We start from the raw sequence: 21767 nt of genomic DNA, 5'->3' as shown, positions 1-21767 counted from the left end.
ACTAGACCTTTGGAGTTATATATACAGATACATACTCTAAGAGCAACACACAACTGTGCTCATTCTGACAAAAGCCTTGCTAGATGGTAAAAAGCTTCTTTTATATCTTTCTTTCTTTGTTTTTGGAGGTACATATCTGCCGCTGCGTGATCTTACAATTTGTGTGGAAAAGGGGTGTGATGGGTCGTTTATAATGCTTTTTATCTTTTTTATACGTGCAGTGTTATACATTTCATCCATTCTAATAAAATCATATCCAGAGATCTTGCTGGCTTTCTTAATGGTTCTGTCAAATTTTTCTTTATCTTTCACCTTACAATTCCCACCCCAGCAGCAAATACAAAATAATAGCACACTTTCAATCATAGAATGGTAAAAAAGGGACATAATCTTATTGTCAACACGGAAACTTCTTAATTTCCTTAAAAGAAACATTCTTTGATTTACTTTTTTATGCACAAGAGCAGCGTGGGTATGCAAGTCAAGTTTGTTGTCGATTGTTACACCAAGATACTTGTAAGAGTTTACCACCTCCATCTCTTCATCTTTAATAAATAGTGGTTGCAATTGTCTTTTTTTACTCTAAAGTCTATTATTAATTCCTTTGTCTTTTTTACATTTAGTAAAAGAAAGTGGTTTTCACACCAATTTGTAAATAGATATATGCATTCATAACATTTCTTCTTCGACACTTTTTCTTCCTTACCCACCTTTCTAAGTAGCAAGAGAAGAATAAATAAGGGTAAGAAAGCAAGAGCTGAAAAAGCAAATATTGGTTCACTCTACACAACACACAAGCCATCAGCTAATCAAGCACAACACCCAGGACAAAGAGCAGATACCTGTCAAAAATTTGTGTACTCTATTACTAAAAGAATAGGCTGTCACCAACCAATCCACGAATCTACACCAATTTCCAAGCCAAAAACATAATTTAACTTAAGCCTCTAACCCCTGACCCCCATAAACAATGCTGTGCTTCACAAAGGTCAAAAGTCAAAGTTGATGAAACCTAGAACCACAAATTCACTTTCCCTAGCTTAGAGCTACTGCCATGTAGAGTCATGGGTTTCCTTCAAAGAAGCAAGCACACTTTTCATTACCTCAAGCAAAAATATAACATCACAAAACACACAATGAAAATGTCATCAATTATTTTGGGGTTAGGAAATGATTTGGAGACTTTGGGCGAGTAATCTTCAACCTTAGTATTATAATTATATAACAAAAACACTGTTTGCATGGCAAGACGTTTTAAGTAAGAGGAAAAACTCAAATTCTTTCCTGGCTAGCAATTTACGTCCCCCAACCTGTCACTCAAAAAGGACCCATAGGAACACTGTCCGATGTTTCCAGCAGAGGCCTTAACAAGTAAAAAGATTTTTTATACAATAGTCACAACGCTGACTGAAAATAATATAGGACATTATCATCAATAGCCAGACCCGCGACAGATATTGGCAATCACGGTTCACTATTTAATCCTTTGCTCAGATGCCCTTAAAAAAGCTATCTGTATGTGTCACCATGTGGTGGAATCAGGCGCTCACCATGTGGTGGAATCAGGCGCTCGTCAATTTTTGGGTATGTGGAGTTATTGGTATTATCTCAAAGCTTATTCATTTGCCTTGCTTTGTATGAAAAAAAACCCACCATATATCTTGAATAGAAGCCGAAATATTTGAAATTGAAGGAGGTGGGGGTAGCATGGCTTCAGAGGTAAAATTATTGAGAAAATGGCCGCCAGAGTTTCGTAACATCTATAGCTATAGTCCTTGGAAACGGAAAATCGATATATTTTGTGCAATTAATCAACGTTTTTCCAGTAACATTCACATAAAAATGTGTTTTTATATGGACAGAAAAGGTGTTGAGCTAAAAAAAAATAAAAAAATTTGATAAAAATTGCCAAACTGGAGGAAAAATGCCTGGGTTTTTTTTTAATTTCATTTTATTAAATTTTGACTGGTGCCTGATTTCACTACAATGCCTCACATAGTATCCTGATCTTCCCTGTCTTCATAAAATCCATCCTTTCAGAAAAAATAAATGTCAAAGCTAAAAAGGACGAAGCCGTATACCACCTTTTGTAAAGAAAGCCTGAATCTCCAAAACTGCGCTAATAACTACGAACTGAGTGTCCAGAAAAACATGCATTGTTCATCATTGTTGCGACTCTTCATAAAATACAAAAAAAAGATATTTCACCCCATACAGATATCATACAAGAAACAAGGCAGAAATAGTAAATGAAATCTTGTGCAAAACAGATTAGGAAGTCAGGAAAAGACAAACACAATAAAGAATAACAAAGATTGGCTTACTACAGAGTATTTGCATATTAAAGATAGAGATATAAGCACACACAAGTCCCTTTTTTTATGCGCTAAAATCTAGTAACCCAAAGCTATTTGCAATAATAGGACGAGAGGGACAGAGATGAAAGTAAACCCTTTTTATTTCCCCTCCACAAAATACTTATATAACACATAGTAATAGTTAAGAAAGCTAATAGATAAATAAAATCTGTCACTGTCGGGGGGGGGGGGGGGGGGGGGGGGGGGGGGGGGCTGGATGCAACTGTGTCTAATTCCTGTCAAAATCATGGACCAAAATGAGAAAACTCTTCACTTACTAAATTTCATTTTCTACAAATCAAATTTGAAAACTTTGATTCAACTCCAACTTTCAGTTTGTTTTTTTCTAATCAAAATGTTTTTATACTTGTTTTTCCCACAATACAAAATTGTACTTTTGATGAAAAATCAAATCGTCTTTTATTTACTATACTACACTCATCAAAATAAAAATTAACGTTACTAACATGAAGAACAAAATTATGCAGCAAAACCCAAAAAGAAATTATGAAATAGTGAAACTTGTTCATTGGCTACTGCATGTGTAAGTGTTTAAATAAAGAACAGCTCTTTAAGTACAATGGAGACATTTCAACTAGTAACTAAAATAAATGCTAACCTCCTGTTATAGCTTGCTTACTTTTTTTTCTCTGATCGCGGTTAAAACGGTACAGAAACAAATAGCTGTTCTATCTCTCTGGGTTTTTGTATGCAGGTCTAAAAGTTAAGCGACCAACAGAATCTTATAGCCCATTCATAAAAGTCACTGCAAACTACGTTTCCGACACGTTTTTTTTTTTAATGTAGTCCTAAAGCGGGTAAAAAAAATATTAGGGGATTTACAACATACACCTATAACATTTAAAAGTTGACATATTTTCCTCAACACCACTCTTTAACGTTCGCCCACGAGCATTTTTCGAGACTCACGTGGAGAACATGGAGACGTCAATACAGTCAAAATGCGGGGGCAGGGCAGTGTCACCGTCTCAAAATGAGCAATTTGTAGGCAAGGCTAATGTACTGTAATTCGTTTATTTTAGTGATCCTGTGTATGCATCCAAAGAGCGGTTTTTAATATATAGGGCCCAAAGAGAAAAACTTCTTTATTACTGAGTCAAGATTTTTTTAAATAACATTTTTGTTTGGTCGCTCGCCTGCAGAAGTGCCATGCAAAGTTTCGTGGACATAGGTAAATTCTTCAATGAGCTAGAATTTTTTTAACGCGGTCAGACGAAAGTGAACAACCTATAGACATCTTTGCTTATTAAAACCGACTACACAGCAAAAACCCAGAACTAAACTGCTGGTTTAAAGTAGATATGAGCGATCAATCATTGTGGTCCTAATGTGAATGACATGGTGCCGGCTAAGATAAACAAAATAGAGAGATTCGAGAAAACAATTCCATTTCAATACAACCAGTAACAATAAAGTTGCTTTCACTTTTCCTTGGATTACATTACTTATACTGACAATGTCTGCATTTTAGCTGTAAAATCCCACTTTTCCTGGGCTTTATTTTGCAATACAGCTGCTATAGAAATACATGTAATATCAATTATCCTCACTAATACAGTTGACCTCTACCTCTTCCAACAACTGTTCTCAAACATGTGTAAAGTCTGTTCTAAACTGCAGGGTAATGAACTTTTAAAATAAAATCAAAATAATACTATCCAATCAAAGCTGCACTGGAGAACTAATATCCAATTAAATTTGGGTTCCTTCCTGTTTCTGTATATTACAGAACAGTCAAATTTTATGCTCAAAAACCTTCCCCATCAGACTTCACATGACTAACACTGGATAAACTGAGCACAATAATATGGTTACATGACAGCAGATTTGTCTTTTTACACTGTTATATTTTTTTCTTAGCTTTCTTCAACTAGAAATGTAAGGAAATTATAGACATGACTACAGTCTAGAGTAGTCCAGTGTTGTTCTATAAGATGCAGTTATCCATACAGACATAAACTACTTTAATCGAGCATAAAATTCAAACAACCTAGTACACTGATAACATATTTGTTTGTTAGTTGAGGTTTTACGGCGCTCGCAACAGCATAACGTATGAGCGCAAAGGGGTGGATGTCAACAAAAAAGTCCTTACAGGGAATCATACTTACTCTGCTCACCTCTCTAGCTTCAACAGCACAAAGTCTGCTTCCGCTATCAAGGCACCCCGGAAATAGCAGGTCACAAGAGTGTGAGAAACATATAAAAGAAGTAGAGGAAAATGACCATAGTAAAGATTAGGAAAGAAAAAACAGCAGCTCCTGTTGTAGTTCAGGCACAGTTATGAGCATGACATTGTTGGATCAGCCCATTTACAATTCTACTGTGCATTAGAACGAGAAATGTCACCCCCCTTTGGGAATGGCCTAAACACACTTCAGTCAGTGGCATCGCCCCGGGGGGTACACTGATAACATAAGAAAAATAAGAACGAAAATGACATTATAAGAGATTAAGAGCACAGCCAACATAAAAGGAAGCCAAATTTTTTATCAAAGTGAGTAACTGAAGGTGTTCTGGAAAATCATTAAAGAAGACCGAAATAGATAAAAGAAAACAACATACAAAGCCACTATTTTAAATCATGTAAATAAACGCTGAAGGCAGTTCAGTGTCTCCTGGCCACATTTCAAGATGCAAATGACAGATTGATTGAGAATGTCTTCATCCACATCAACACAATTCAAACCAACTAGAGGGGTGGGCAACTTCAATCCTACTCTGTCACAATATAAGTTCCCAGAAGAAAAATGCAGTATAGTAGAACATGACTACTGACAAATCACACACCAAACCGTAAACACTCTCCTCTTCTTTTAATGTCTTTTTGACCTAGCCTAGACCTAGGACAATGGCACATCACTTTTAGAGTGGCACACATAACGCATCTCTTCGCACCATCTCTATCTGCCACTTGCCCACCTCACTCATCACTGGACTGAAAAATTACAATGCCGCACCTACAGTCCCCTACCCACTTCCGCCCAGCTAGAGCTCACTCTATCTCACCCACTGTATCCAAGCTCAGGCCTTTCCTTGCCCCGTCAAAACCAGGCACAGGTAACTGAGTTTATATTTTCTGAAAAGGGAATTCCGGTAAGGTCCCGCTGCAGCGGGTGCCACTATAGTCATGTTCTACTGTAAATACTACATAAAGTTAACTTCCCAACATAGGAACCAAACTCAGGTATTTAGCCTGCAAGGTGAAGGGTTTCACTATAATAATTACAGGTCATCTTTTTCAAACATGAAAATATGGAGAAAAATAAACAAGAAAGATGGTTGGTAGAGAACAGTGACTCAAGAAACGGCCAGGTACTGGATGAGCAAAGCAAACAAACTGTATGACTATTAAGTTTAGTTTTTGTAAGTTTTACGGCACTTGTAACACAATAAGGTCATATAAGTGCCAAGGATTAGAGGTGTTACAAGGGAGTAGCAAACACAAAATAGAAGGAGGGGAGAAAAGGACGATAGATGTTAGATAGGAAAGGAACAAACCACACCAGAGCACCCGTCAACCACCCACTATGACTACTAAGACACTGTGTACATTTGTTGCATAGATTTTTAGGCTTAAGAAAAACAGCACACAGACACATACAATTACACTGCCATTTCTAAACCAATTGATAATTGAGCAGTAATGAGGCACTTACCAAATCTTCTAAGACAGGTCCATTCTGCTTTGCTAGTCCTGAAAACCCAGGATGAGACTGAAGCTTTCCTGGCTCTTTACTCCAGGTGACAGATGCCACAGTGTGGGTCCCCGTTAGGAACTCTGACTTTTCTACTGATTTTAGGTGACTATCGAGAAAACTAGACACTTCAGAATTTGGTGATGAAGCAGACGTCCTTTGAGGTTTCACAGCCTGACTTGAATCTTTCACAAAAGACGGCTTTGCCTGTGAGCCAATGTCTCCTGGGCTCATCATATAACCTACTGTGATGGTGTTCGCAGAAGAGTCCAGTTTGCTATCCAGTTTGCAATTTGCCACTTTCTGAGAGGAAACTGCTTTGTTCCCAGACGCTTCATCTGTCTCTGTCCCCGTGGGTGCCGACCTGAATTCGCCGTCACCAGGCTCAGAGGGTGTGTCGTCCGACCTTTCGGAAGAACTGCCGATACCAGAGTCATGATTCTCAGACTTCACCCCTGAGTGCTCCAACAGTGCAGCCGTACCAGAACTCTCAGGCAGATTGTCTGTGTTTGTCACGCTGTGATTTGAATTCTCATCACCTTCCGAGGACAGCTTGTTTTCAGGAGGGCTCTCCGTACTGCTCTGAGAGTCTATGTTTTTGTCAGGTAAAGAATTGAGCAAATTTGGAGAACTAGTCTTGGCAGCAAAACAGCCACCGCCAACTACTTCCGAGCTTGCTGCCTGATTCTGCTGATTGGAGGAGGAGGAGGAGGTGTGATTTGAATCAGATTTCAAACGTTCTGAGATTTGGACCATTGATGAGGATGAGGAGGATAATGTGGATAATGACGGTCCTCCTCCCCTGAGATGAGGAGCTAAGGAATGAGGAACTGGACGTTGGGCCCTGGAACCAGCCTGATGTAATGAAGAGGAGGAGGAGGAGGAGTTCACAGCTGCAACACTAGATGATGTCACAGTCATCTGTGATGAATGTTGTTGACTCTGTAGTTGGCCACCTGCACCACTACTGCGGTGGGAGGAGTGTGAATGAGGCGGTGCAGACGAAGAACTGGGGACAGTCACACTTGAGTAAATCACAGATCCTGAGGGGTTGGAGTGCTCTGGCAAGGAGGGGTTAGCGATGCTCCGGTGTTGGTGTTGTTGCAACATCACGTTGTGCTTGAGCATTGCAGCTCCAGGAACAGGTCCATTCACAGTCACAAGGCCTGGAACAAAACTCTTATTTGAGGGAAGGCTGCTGCTGTTGGCTGGTACCCTCTGAGGTAGAGAGCCTGGTAAGGAATGGGGCAAGGAAATGGTCGTTGCTGTGCCGTTGCCAACAACTTCCTGCCACAGATTTGAAGTCGCTGCATAGATATTGGACTGAGCAGATCCATCTCTCCCTTCCACATGCGAACCATCGCTAATCAGATTGCGACGATGGCTGGGTACAGAGGATACAAGCCTCTCACCTGGTGCCTGTGATGGCCCACCTGAGCTGACAGCAGCAGTAGAAGCAGTAACACTAACAGAGGAAGGAAATGGTCGAATAACATTCATGTCTAACACGGGGCTGGCAGAAATAGGCACACTCTTCTTACTCAACTCGCCCAACTCCTTTGCTTTCTTCGCCAACATATGCGTGGCAATGTTATCTTCCTGAGAAATGAGCCTTGCATGAGTCCTTTCTGGAACACTGTCTCTTGGTTCTAACTTACCAGTATAAGGGTTTATGATTTTGCCTGCAGCAATTTCCAGACTGAATGGGTCACCATCTTTAGAGAGGTTATCCTGTCCATCTGTATTAGAAATGGTAGAGCTGACAATCCCTGGTCCTATTGCACTTCTAACACTGGTATCTGATTTCAGTCCAGTAGAGGGAGGAAGGTCCACTCGACTTTCAATAAAGGGACGGTCTGCTGAAAAATGTTTGCTATCTGGACGCAAGTTGGGTATAAATGAATCCGGTATATGGCCAACAGGAACACCATCAACCCTAGACTGCACTAAATCTACAGAAAAAGAATCCCGAACGGGTCCAGCTCCCGGTAATCCCAGCCCAATGTCTTCCGCAACCCTACCTACTGATGGAATATCCACAAACATACCGGGCCTGTTTGCACCACTCAGCATTACAGCATTCACAGGTTGGGGTTTCACAATTCCATCCTTCTTTGGTGGCCGTCTCTTTTTCTTGGGTGGGGCACCACCGTTTGAATCCCCCGCACTTATGGGTTTGTTGGGGTTCCCACTGGCCATTCCCGCCCCCACAGCTAAGGGGTCTGTTTGCAACAAGTTCACCAAGAGAGGACTGGATGCGGTAACTTGTTTGCCTGGTCTAGGCGTATTCCCTGTAGCGTGGGGGTAGGGAGGAGGTGGGGGCAAATCCATAATGAAACTGGATGACGGGGAGCTAGAGGGAGGTCCTCGAACCACAGAAGGGTTGATCATTGCCCCCGAGGAGACGGGTGACAAGCGCATGGGCCCACCAGGGTTAAAGTTATGAACGTTTGAGGCTGAGCTGTGAGGAATGGTGCCAACGTTGACAATGTCCAACGGAGAACTGGCAAATGCTGCAGACTGCGATGCTGAGCCCAGCACCCCAAACGGCGGAGTGTTTACCAACTGCATATGAGGAGAGGAAGTTGTGATGTTTGTGCTCTGACCAGCAGAGGGAAGGCGAGGACGAGGTGGATGGAACGCCCCCGAGCTTTTTGAGAATGAAAAACTGCTGTTGATTTGAGATCCTCTGGGTCTCTGACTCGGCAGCGCTGCCATGCCGGCAACAACGTTGTTGGGCCGAAAAGGTGGGTTGATGTTTGAGGGACCAGGGACAGGGTCTGAGGTTGGGGGAGCACCCAGACCCAAGCCTTGAACTGCAACAGCTGGTGGTAGCTGGCGTGCAGCTCCGGCCACTAAGACTTTGTCAAAGATAGCAGCATTCCGCCTTACATGTGGGCCATCCCGCAAGTACTTTGCAATGTTCTTCCTCGTCACCTCCTCGTTGCTAGGACCCGGGGAAGATCCCAGTTCATCTGAGCTGGCCCGACCAGATTCTGCCGCACCTGCCGAGCTAAACGGTAGGGAGGAACTTGCTGCTTGCACAGTTGGAGATGTACGCAAGACAACTTGCGTTGGTTCATTATTGCCACCAGCGAAGGTGAGCGATATTTGGGAATCTCCTTGAATCTGGACAGAAAGCACGCCCATCTGTCGTAGCGTGTCATTTCCAGTCTGAGCTAGCTGCCGGAGTCTCAGGGCTGCCTCTCTTGGGATGGTGAAAGTGACCTTCACACTATTCCATGGTTCTATTTTCTTGACTTGCAGCTTCCTCTTTTCTGTTGAAAAAAAAAAAATTAAGAAAGTCAACTTTATGCTACCAGCATACATTACATTCAGAGACGAAAGCAAAACAAAAATTTTACATTGCAAGTGTCAAATGGCTTGAGTACATTTTTCATATATATATTATATATACTATTAACTATCAATAAGTTTAAGTCATGTTGAAAGAAACGCCTTACCCGGACTGAGAAGTGTTATTTCATTAATTGCTATTTGCCCCCTCAAGACAATTTAGATCATTTAGGAGATGGGCTGCTCCAAACCAGCTTGCAAGGACAAACCGAGGTTCAAAACACAATATCATCCCAGCTGAGAGTTGGTAAAAACTAGAAAACTTAATTTCCCCACTCAGGAATCAAATTCAGGAAAGGCAAAGAAACCGGTATTGACAGGTGAGGTTTACTGCAAGAAAAAAAAATCTTACTGCTTATTACTGAAATGTAAAGAGAGCATATTTCTTTAGCAAGGATCATGATTTTGGTACACTCATGGCCCAATTTGTTTTATTTGGATTTATACTTTTTGAATAACATTTCAAATGTTGCACATGCAATCTGGAATCAACAAATACTTCAAATTAAGGATAGAACAAAATCTAGAGGGGTAGAAAGGACCACCCTAATTTGATGTACCTTCCATATTGTTATCATTAGCATTTTATTTGCTTTGACTTGTAAAAAAAATATGTCAACATCAGGGACATAATTTATAGTATGGTCACTGACTTTATTTTCATCCATTTCGTTGGCTTAAATATGTTCTTCAATTATTCGCTGTAAAATGGGGTTTCACGTAAAATGACCTGTCCTTATTTTGAAGTTTGCAATGGTCCCTGGTCAAATTTTTAAACCAACCAGTCACCTTTACTGTTCGTAAAAAATAAATAAAATGTATTTACTTTGATATCTGGACAAAAGCAGAGGCACAGAGATGTTTAATTTTTAACAACAAAGGGCTTTATTGTAGCACTTTGAATTTGCTTTAAAAATTTCTTGGAAACATTTCAGTAAGGGGACAAAACCAGTGAAACATGCCATGACAAAATTGTTTCATTTTATCAAATACTCTAAACTACCTCAGGTCAGATTTTTAAAAAGATAGGACTGCCTCAGGTACTATCAAACAAATTTTTACAAAACTGTCTATTTTTTACTGTACAAACCAGTGAGCAACAAGTCTTTCAGTCGATGCCGGAATCTTTCTATTCTGTTGAGTAGTTCAGGGTCGTGGAAGTCACCCTCACAGGTTAGCACAGCTTCCACGACTTCCTCCTCCAAGCCCATCGCGCCATCCATCAGACGCACACCTGAACAGGAAATGATTTTTAAAAAGAAATGTAACCGACCGTCAACGTTTAATTTTTGGGGTGAAGAGAAACACATATCAGAGTATTTTAGTACTGGGGAAAAGCAAGACAGACAGACAGAGGGAAAGACAAGAAGTAGGATCTACCAGTGGTGCCCGCCAACCGCATTAAAAAAATCTACAGCAATTCAAACAAAATTTACAGAACTCAACAACAACAAAAACGCCAAGCCATATCGATAGTATATTCTTGATTAATTCAAATTATTTGTTTTCTGTAATTTAGTTACAACAGTACCTCTTTGCCATGTAATCATACCCAACTGTTTCAAGAGCACGAGTTAACATCATGTTCATTTCTCTGTGCATTTCGCATGGCATAGGAGACAAAGTGAATTGATTTAAAATATTAATCCATCATCAAAACTCACTCTGTACACAACCCCCAATAGTCCTGCTTAAAATAAATGGATTTAAGCCCCACATAAGTGAAATATGATGCCTGGCGGGGATCTCGAGTAAGCGCCAAACAAACTTAACACTAAGACTAATACGCACGTCATTTCCTACATTAGAACATGATCATCGTCAACATAAATAATAATTCTCATGCTCACCATCACAATTACCATCACCATCGTCACCATTATCATCATCATTACCGACTTACCAATTCCTCTTTCCCTTGTTTCGTTTCTCTAGAAAACAAAACAGATTGAACCATTACATTCTTTTTACGTAACCAACAAATACGGGCGCCAAAATCAGGACACGGGGAAAAAAATTTTTTTTTAAATATGATAATACAATAGTTTCCGTCTAAGATCCCGGTGCTCGGGAACAAGGAAATGTGGGATTTTAGGCGAACCGGGATCTTAACCGACGAACCCAGGGAAGAATCTATGGTGACCCATGCTAAGGCTCACAATAGGTACAATGGTCTCCCTACACTCTAAAATGAACTGACACGACCGCTTGGTGGGTTTATGACGTATGGCGAGCAAAGAGTGGTTAACCTTGGTGAACTATCACAGTGCATAGGATGAGGCGTGCCATTTTCACTTTTTATCCTATCACGAGTCTCAAGACCTATGCGTATCCAGTTGCCCCTCCACCTTACCTGTCGAAAATTTATAGCTTTCCATCTCCATCTCTGACAGAGTCCCCCCCCCCCAACCGCCTTTTTCGTTACACACCATTACGTTGTAAACACACCAATTAAAATTCAGTCTGTCCCGCAAATTCGGGAGTAAAGACAACTTCTGCAATGGTCAGGGAAGAGTTCACAGTTCAATGATAGGTTCAATGTGATCCCGCCTGGAGCGAACGTGTAGGCCCTGCCCACCCAGCGAGCGATGTAAGTTTAGGGGGAGAGCTCAGGTGTGAGTGCGATGCGTGGGGAAAACAAACGTATAGGTCAGTTCACACCTCGGTGTGATCCGGTCTGGGGCAAACATTGTATCGCTTCATCGAGTTTTACAACGTGTATGTGATCACATTCACCTAGTGGCTGATCTTTGTTTGTTTTTGTAAAGTGTTTTACGGCGCTCGCAACTGCATAAGGTCATATGAGCGCGCGGGACACACCTAATATTTTCAGTTGGTAGGAAATTTTGAATTTTGCCCGGGTGGCGGCCGAAGCCTACTCTTATCGATTTTAGACCACCAAGGGATCTTTAACGTGCGCAACTTGCACACGGGCCCTCCGAGATTTTTCGCTCTTGTCCGAGAAGGCTAGGTGTAGATAGATCTTTCCTACTAGAAGATCAGGGGTGTGGCAGAAAGACAGCAGTAAGGAGGAGCCAAGGAGTAGCAGTAGAAAGGCTGCAGAAAGAGTAAGGAGCCCAGAGGAGGGGGCAAAGGAGGTGAGGGGGTGGGGGCAGAAAGTGGAAATGAAAGCAGACAACAGAACATTACTAAAGAGCAGGAAAGGAGGTGAAAGGAGAAAATTTTAGAGAAGAACATTTTTTGGTCGCTACCCGTATTCGAACCCGGGACCTTTGAATGAGAGGCCAACACCTTAACCTCTAGGCCACGAGAGCCCCCGTTGATCTTTGACGTGACGGATAGTTTATTGATCTCAACTTTTCACTCTCGGTTGATCGGCTGTCCCGCCTGGGTTTTTGTTCCGCAAATTATGATCTGAAATGCGGGATCTTAGCCGAATGTAGACCTTCAGAGTGAATCAGAGCAGGATCTTAGGGGTGACTTTTGTATAGTAAAATTTCTGTTTTCTTAAAACAGCGGGATCTTAAGCGAACCGGGATCGTAAGCGGTGGGATCTTAGGCGGAGACTACTGTACTATACACTTCTGTCTTGTAGTTATAGACTTCACCTGATCTCTGGTGCTTGTTAATCAATGTATGAGCAATCTTACACTGGATACCAATGCAACATTTACCTTCCCCCCTCATTTAATTTTATCTGAAACTGAATCAAATCTAATCTGATAAATTAAGTTCTTCGGTCTATATGTCTATTTTACAAATCAATCAAATGTCACTGTACACAAATGTGGGTGGACAATACAGCACAGCAGATTAAATACCGTAACAATGCATTGAAATCTGAAGTCCTGCATGTATAATGATTATTACATTTGTTTAATTAATGAATGGTTTCAAATTCAACCAAAGCATCAAATGCATTAAAAGCAGTATCAATTAGTGTTTCCACCAGCTGAAGCTGAAAAAAAAGGAAAATTCTGCCGGGGGTCTGGGGGCCCCTAGCAGGGTCCAGGGACAGCATCCCAGTGGGGGTTCAGGGGGCGAAGCCCTCTAAGAAATTGAAACTCAGGGCTTTTAAAGGGTTGATAATGGCATTTGGGAGCCTGTTTGAAGAGATTGTCTATAACCCATAATATAACATTTATTTTGTCACCAACATTTTGTCTTGTTTGATTTCTTCACCTACATATCTTTTCATTGCTGGCAATATGTAAAAGCAGGTTCCCCTTCCATTGCTACTATAATTCAATTAATTTGTCATCGCACCATTGATAGAAGGCAAACCTGGGAATAAAGAATAGATATGTACCTTCATAATACAGTTACCAAGCGTATACCCTAATTTTCCTCAATTTTCACATCTGAATGTCGCATGTCACAACCTCGAAACACCACTTCGATTTATTCTTGATTTTAGTAGTTTTAGCACAAATTTCTTTCATAGCTGCCCTTATCGCGTTCCCGTGCCGTAGAATCTTCGCATTGAAAATTTCTCTAGCTCTAGACAATAAATTTGCAAACCAGTTTCTTTCTGGAGTAATTTTCTGTCTAAGATCACAAGTCAATTTACTTGATCAAAGCGCATATTTTCCAGCCGCCGCCACAGTCCGAAAAAAGACAGATGGAATGAGTGAATGATAGAAAGGAGGAAATTGGCACAAAAAAGTTTGCCCGATTTTGATAAATCCGCAGGTAAACATGTACTGCCGACCAACCCGCGATGAACACATGGGGCATAGCGGAATAATGGCCGATTGCAGGAAATGCGCAATGAATATGGCAGGTCACTATAACATTAACTTATTGCCAAGAGAAATACCGTAAATATCCGTAGCTCGTTATACAAGACGATACGAAGGCGAGTGCGGATCTTTTGCAGTCATTATCTTGTCCGACGCTGTTGCAGTTTTTTTACGAAGGGAGTTGATAATGATGGAGGAACAAGTACGGAACTGGCAGAAAGTACGGATTTCCATAAAAATACGGAAGAGTGGAAGCACTGGTCATATGAGCGCCAAGGCGGTAGATGTCAACAGAAAAGTCTTTACAGGGAATCAGGCTTACTCTCTAGCTTCAACAGCCCAAAATCTGTTTCGACTTTCAAGGCACCCCGGAAATTCAAACATATAAAAGTAGAGGAAAAATGACAATAGTAAGGATGAGGAAAGAAAAAGCAGCAGTTCTCTGTTGTAGATCAGGCAGAGTTATGAGCGTGACATTGATGAAACAGCCCATTTACTGGGCTAAAGAAAAAAAAATCAAGCATTAGTCATTAGTACATCCATCTTCCCCAAATTTTCAAATACCAGAAATCTGTCTTCAACTACAACTCACTCATAATATTATAGCAACAGAACAAGATGGAAAGAAGGAAGGGAAGGTAATGGAAGCGTAAGGGGAAAACAGGAAATATAAAATAAAAATGTCAAAAAGAGGATTTAAAAAATAAACTCTAGGTTAAAAATAAAGGATATGTTAATTTATTCTGACACTAAGATACAACCCCCAGGGCTTTTTAAGAAATGGATTTATGTTCCCATTTCAAAACTAATTCATGAGGTCAATTTTATCAATATTTGTATCAACCATAATATTATAATATATAATATGACCTGAATAAGTAGATGGAGAGCCATTACTCATTACTATACGAAAGACCCAAGTTCTAAATTCCCCTACTACTGGAACATGGCTGCCCTCACTGAAGTCTACTATAGTAGTCTCCACCTAAGATATTCCTAATTCCCCCCGCTTAAGATCCCTTTGATTTTATAAAACAGAATTTTTACACAATACACAGAAGTCACCCTGAAGATCCCGGTCTGAAGGATTACATTCGGCTAAGCTCCCTCATTTCAGATCATGGTTTGTTTATTTGAAACCGTGTAACCCAGAAGATGAACTAAAAAGCAGAAAAAAAATAGCGAAAAATAAGTGAACTGCCCGTTGTGTCACAGATCAGTCACTCTCATGAATGTCAACAGAACACATCTCCGGTGTGAATCCGTATGAAACAGTACAGTATTTTCCCCAGACGAGATCACATCAAGGTGTGAGCTTGCCAAAGCGTTTGTGGTCCCCAAACATCACACTCGCATCTGAGCTCTCCACATGAACTTACATCACAAGCTGGGTGGGTAGAGCCTTTAAGTCCGCATCATATGGGATCAAATCGAATTGTAAACTCTTCCCTGACCATCGCAGCAGTTGACTCTACTCCCTAATTTGAAAGGCAGACTGAACTTGTGTGGTCATAACACAGTGTTGCATTTATGTCATTACAACAGACATGGGAACTCAGTCCAAAATGGAAAGCTATAAATTTTGGAAAAGTAAAGGGGTGGAGCAATAGGATCGGATCCATGTAGACCTTGAAACTCACGCTATAAGTGAAAATGGCATGCCTCATGCCATTATGATGATTGGTCATAAAGGTTAACCACTCTTTGTTCACCAAAAGTCATAAACCCACCCAAGGATCACATTATTTCTGATCATTTCATTTCAGAGAAAGGGAGACCACTTTACCAATTGTGGGCCTGAACATGAGTCACCATGGATTTTCCCCTTGGTGCATCAACAGACATCCCATTTGTCTAAGATCCCGCATTTTCTTTGCTCCCAAGCACCGTGTTCTTAAGGGGAGACTACTCTATACTGTATTACTAACAGAGTTAACTGTGTTCCCCAACCCAGAACAAAGAATGATTACTCAGTGAAAAATCACAAAAATACAAATACTGCATAACTGAAAAATATTATGGAAGTGAACCCAATGTTCTCTTTTATTTCTCTATGTGCATAAGGCCATATAAGGGCCACGGGGTGGATGTCAACAGAGAAGTCCTTACAGAGAATCAGGCTTACTCTGCTCACCTCTCTAGCTTCAACAGCACAAAGTCTGCTTCGACTATAAAAGGCACCCAGGAAATAGCCGGAGTGTAACATTCATACAAAAAAAGTAGAGGAAAAATGACGATAGTAAGGATTAGGAAAGAGAAAGCCGCAGTAGTTCCCTGTTGCAGTTCAGGCAGTTATGAGCATGACATTGATGAATCAGCCCACTTACAGTCCGTCTCTAAAGGAAGCTAAAAAAAACTGAGAAATCAGAATGCTGCATGACAATATAACGAAAAGAGTATCAATCCTTTTGACCCCAATTTCTATGATTGTCAAATCAGGAGCCGAGTCCAAATTTCAACAATTGTCAAAAATGCATAGTTGTGTCTCATTTAAAACACTCATGCTTTTTATACCAACTATTTGACGGTTTAGAGGTGAAGGATCTGTTTTGAGTCGGTTCGAGTTTCAAAAAAGACACGACTGGCGACAGGATATGATGAAATCACGAATGATGGTGAAATATACCATTTTCTTCTCCTAGACTTTCGATTTTTATTCCGGTGTGCGCTAGAGTTTAATCTCCTATGCTACTTAATTTTTTGGGGGCATGAAACCCCTCGAGTTCAAAAAGAGATAAAGAGTCTTTATTGAAAATTACACCATTTTTAGAATTATGACATATGTGAACAGATTGTGTGCATCATATTTATAATATGGAAATAAATTCTATAACAAACTTGTGGCTCTCAGTTAAACCAGAATCTAGAAGGGCTGGGATTCAAAAGGTTACAAAAAGTATGCCCAAGGCACTCTCTGATAGAAATATATTCAACTCTACAACCAATGTTCATTAAAAAAAATAGATCTTGACTCGTTTGGGTTGACACGAGGAGAGGAAAGTCTATACTAAAACACATACATGAAGAAGTAATGCTTAGCACACTAGACAGGTGATTATTCTCCATCAATTTCTGAGAAAACTCAAGATCACTAGCTTTGTCCTTTCCTTTACCCATAAATTGAGATGCTATCTTACTTTCTGTTTTGTCGGAAATGCACTGAACACACATTAAGTCCCTTCAGGTGTTAATCTTTATTTTATCAAGCCTCCTCAATATAGTCATTTTTTAAAACAGTAACATGTGATACAGATGGCCTAGTGAACAATATCCAAATGAAGGCTGACAGTTTATGATTTTTAATTTCAAAACGAATTGTCCATCTATCATGTTCCCTGAAGAGACTGTAGTAGTTTCAATTAACGTAAAAATAAAATCATGAAAGATCATAATGGCAAAAATAAATAAGATTGCAAAAGAAATATAAGAAGCTTGCACAAGTATTAATGTTTAGCATTGACAGATCAAGAAAAAAAGACAAAAACATATTAAACAACAGGGCAGTTTTAAAGTGAAGCCAGACCTTAAACAATTATATCACTATCAATAACCAATAACCTTCTATTTAAGGTTCCTATCTTGAAAAAGTAACGCCGAAATGGCATTATAATAAGTGGAAGACAGAGCAGCCTTGCAGTTTGGAGCTTTTTATCACTTTATCTAGAGTGAGTGGAACAGGTACTCTGGTAAGATTCGAACCTCAGATTTCCCTATATTGTTGTCTGTAATTTCAATCTCTTGCTATCATTTTCAACACAAAAAAATCCTCAAAATATCACTATACTCTTTTCTTTTTTTACATGATTCATTTACTACCCACATGCCTACGGTTGATCTCACTGGGGCGTACCATTTTTGTTTAGCCCGACTGTGCTTCTTCTAGAAAGGCTGCTGTCACTCAAAACGAACATGATGTATAATAGTAGTCACACAGGGTAATCGATCTTGCATCCGAAAATAAAGCACCTGAAGATGTATGTGGCTCACTTTTATAAGAAAATGACAGCAAGCAAATAGAATTAGTTGTCAGTGAAATGTACAGGCCAATTCTTACCTATCATTACTGAAATTCACCTAGTGTTGTTTTTTTTTGGGGGGGGGGGGGTTGGGGGGGGTTGGTAAGTGTATTACAGTGCTCGCAACTCCATAAGGTCATATGAGTATGAGCACGCGGGACACACCTAATATTTTCAGCTGGTAGAAAATTTTGAATTTTGCACCGGTGGCGACCAAAGCCTACTCTTATCGATTTTAGACCACCAAGGGATCTTAATCGTGCGCAACTTGCACACTGGTCCCCCGAGATTTTTCGCCCTTGTCCGAGAAGGCTAGGTGTAGATCTTTCCTACCAGAAGATCAGGGGTGTGGCTGAAAGACAGCAGTAACAAGGAGCCACGGAGTAGCAGTAGAAAGATTGCAGAAAGAGTCAGGAGCCCACAGGAGGGGGCAAAAGAGGTGAGGGGGTGGGGGCAGAAAGAGGACACGAAAGCAGTGGACAGAACATAGCTAGAGAGCAGGAAAGGAGGTGAAAGGAGACAATTTTAAAGAAGAAAATTTTTCGCTCGCTACCAGATTCAAACCCAGGACCTTTGAATGAAAGGCCAACACCTTAACCTCTAGGCTACGAGATCCCCTTCACCAAGTGTGATTAAGACATTCTTAACTCTTATCCTGTGTCTGTGCCCAGATGCGTATCTTATCAGCAACCGATTACGTCGGACGTGCCGGGCAGGCCGCCGGGGTCACTCAGTGTGTACTGTTGGTGTACAGCGTGCGCGCCTGGAAACGTGTGTTTTCGCCATGAATACCACGGGAGTGTGTTAACTGATGATGAAAATAACGCTCTATCCTTCATAGCTTTCTATTTATAAAGTGTTACAAACACATGAATAACCCCCTCTCACAAGCTGATAAGACATTACGAGTAGTTACGCCCATTTGAATAACCTTTCTGGACGCTCTTGTTGTTATGACTGACCTGAGGTTCGAAAAGGGATAATTTATGTCAATTTCCGAATGTTTTACACTCAAATTGTTCTTTGTACCTGCACAAGAGTATTCAAAACTATCAAACAAGCTCATTTTTTATCAGGTAGTATCATTTCATACAAAATCAAGCTCATTTGAAATATTTTGTATAGAAAAATGGAAGTCTTGTTTCCTGACTATCCTTTCGAGTTCCTCATGTCTAAGTGGGTCAATTTCTTCTATAATTTCATTGGACGAACATCTAGAGCTATCAACTTGGCGTGTTTTGAATGAGACGTATGCCTCGATTACGAACCAACGCAGGTGGTTCTAGAAGAAGGCCACAAACGCACACAAACTCAAGCAGACTGACGCACACACACTTGACCTGCGTGAATAGGGATCCGACTCGGGACCCGAATGACACGTAAGAGGATGCGCGCTGCGCGTGCACTGAGCCAGGAGCTACACTGACTCGGGACCAGAACGCAGGCGAGGTGCCGAAATAGGCTTATCGGGCTACATAAACCCGGCTCCCGCAGGATGAGGGTTAACTCGTAGATTAATGAAAAGCATTCCACTAAACTCTAATAAAACAGATAACAATGTAAAAAAGACGAAAGGATAATTTTAACCTTTCACTCCCACACACTGCTGCACTACTTTCAAGAAATCAGGGAGCCAGCCCTCCTGATAATGCACACGCTCCCCCCTTCCATCCAACCCGTCTTATAAGTCTCAGCCAATTCACTGTAAATTTTAACTCAACAACAGTGTATTCAGTTGTCCAACACTACTTGAAACCAGCAAAACGTCTTTCAATAACAACACAATGTGGTATGTAATATAACTCGGCCTATTCTTCATCCCTTTCAATATATGGTCGTTAAGCACAAGGGAACTATCCCGAAAAACGCTGTTTTGAGAAAATCGAAGGTTAAGTTTTTGTCCCTTGCTTAGTTTCTTTACAAAAACAAAGAGAGTCTTCTCTTTAACTAAATAATTATACACACCAATGAAACCTAACTTTTATAGGTAGGGCAACGCCCATTTTTGGTGTAGGTCAAGATTTCTGGAAAACCCCGAAATCTGGGTTAGCGCACTTGTCCTTAACATTTACAGTACCGCAGGGTCATAAAGTGAAAAATCCTTGAGTACCGCACCGATTTAGAAGCCAACAAAATAATTAGGGTACGTTACAAAAAAATCTATTTAAACAAAAGTCATTGACAGAATTACATGAGACTTTTAAGATGTATTCAGAAATAAACGTACTTTATAGAAAAACCTCTTTTGTGACATAGACATCATGATAAAACTCCCATTCTGTTTGGAGAGGGCAGGCACGCCCACCTGAATTTCTAGATGAAGAATTTAAGAATAGCGATCTGGGAACGCTGATGTCATGGTAGTTTTTTTTTTATGTTTAAAAAAAAAAAAAACCTTCACAGCTCAAGAAACGAGCTTAATAAATTCAAAGCGCTACATCAACGATTCAGCTATCACATAGAGTGATTCGTGGGTGGTTGGCGGGTGCTCTGGTGTGGTTTGCTTCTTTCCTATCAAACATCTATCGTCCTTATTTCCCCTTCTTCATTTTTATGTTTGTTACTCTCTTGTAACACCTAATCTTCTGGCGCTCATATGACCTTATGCAGTTGTGAGTGCCGTAAAACCTCTACTAAAACTTTTAAAAAACTAATAGAGTGATTCCCCTTGATATTTACTTCCGTGGAGAAGTTCTGTTCGTTGTTTCGTGTGCCTGGTCGAGTCGGCGACAGTCGCCAGCGGTACCGAACGGAAATTACGGGCCGGCGACACGGTACTGTAAATGTTAAAAGCGACCATATACAACTGCGATAAAGACTATTCTAATTCTGGTTTGACAAGTGAAGACCAACAGAGTATCTTCAAAATTATAAATAGGCCTAACTGGCCAAATCAAGCATCCACGAGGCTTACTTGTGAAATCAGCCAGTCTACAACATGTACAGCATGAATACCACCAGTCATTTCGTCACACCGGTGCAGTCAATACGTCAGTCATCTCGTCATACCCTATCCACATTGTTGAATGGAGACAGTCATTTCGTAGCACACTTGCGAACATCAAACATGCATTGTCATGGCAATCGCAAATCACGATTTTTGGGAGTGTGTGTGGAAGGACAGAGGGGGAGGGGGTGCTGTGTGAGTCTTCGTGCCTACCTGATCAGCTACACCGTTCATTAATATTTAGGCCTATTGACAATATTGAAATCTATTGAGTCAGATCAACAAAGTTTTTAAGTATTATTGATGAAAGGTGTGATCGGCAGAATCATAATTTAGTTTTGTTAAAAATAAAATAGGTAATAAAAATGTACGGTACGTACTGCAATTTTGCTAAGGGAGTGTATACAGACCCGGTAACCGGGAACAAAGTCACAAAGTATACAGACCCGGTAAGGGAACTCTTTTGTGATTTCGGAGAGTTTCGAGCGCCCTCTTGGCTCAGGGTAGACCTAGGTTCTTCTAGATCTATGGTCTAGATCTAGGTCTAGGCAGACAAACTTAAATCTTTGATCTAGTTTCGCGGCTAGCCTGGATCTAAATGAAGAGTGCGGATGTCTTTTCGATGAACGATCGTTTTTCCTCCGTTTTTGGAGTTGGAGGAATTACAA

The 21767-nt window shown here is 40.7% G+C and overlaps 1 protein-coding gene across 2 annotated transcripts in view; it reads right to left on the bottom strand.

Annotated features, from left to right (window-relative positions):
* LOC101862496 (serine-rich adhesin for platelets) overlaps positions 1–21767 on the bottom strand; it is a 45983-nt gene that overhangs the window by 20805 nt on the left and 3411 nt on the right. For both annotated transcript variants that reach the window (XM_013081325.2, XM_005096315.3), the window contains exons 2-3: positions 10524–10667; positions 6038–9354 (exon numbers count right to left, since the gene is read on the bottom strand). In XM_013081325.2, the coding sequence (XP_012936779.1) occupies positions 6038–9354; positions 10524–10656 (3450 nt within the window). In that variant the 5' untranslated portion in view covers positions 10657–10667. The remainder of the gene's footprint in view (positions 1–6037; positions 9355–10523; positions 10668–21767) is intronic.

This window comes from Aplysia californica, unplaced genomic scaffold (assembly GCF_000002075.1).
Source record: "Aplysia californica isolate F4 #8 unplaced genomic scaffold, AplCal3.0 scaffold00126, whole genome shotgun sequence".
Taxonomy (NCBI): Eukaryota; Metazoa; Mollusca; class Gastropoda; order Aplysiida; family Aplysiidae; genus Aplysia; species Aplysia californica.
Note: the sequence above shows the minus strand (reverse complement) of the source record. Positions and strands in the feature narration are given on the sequence as shown.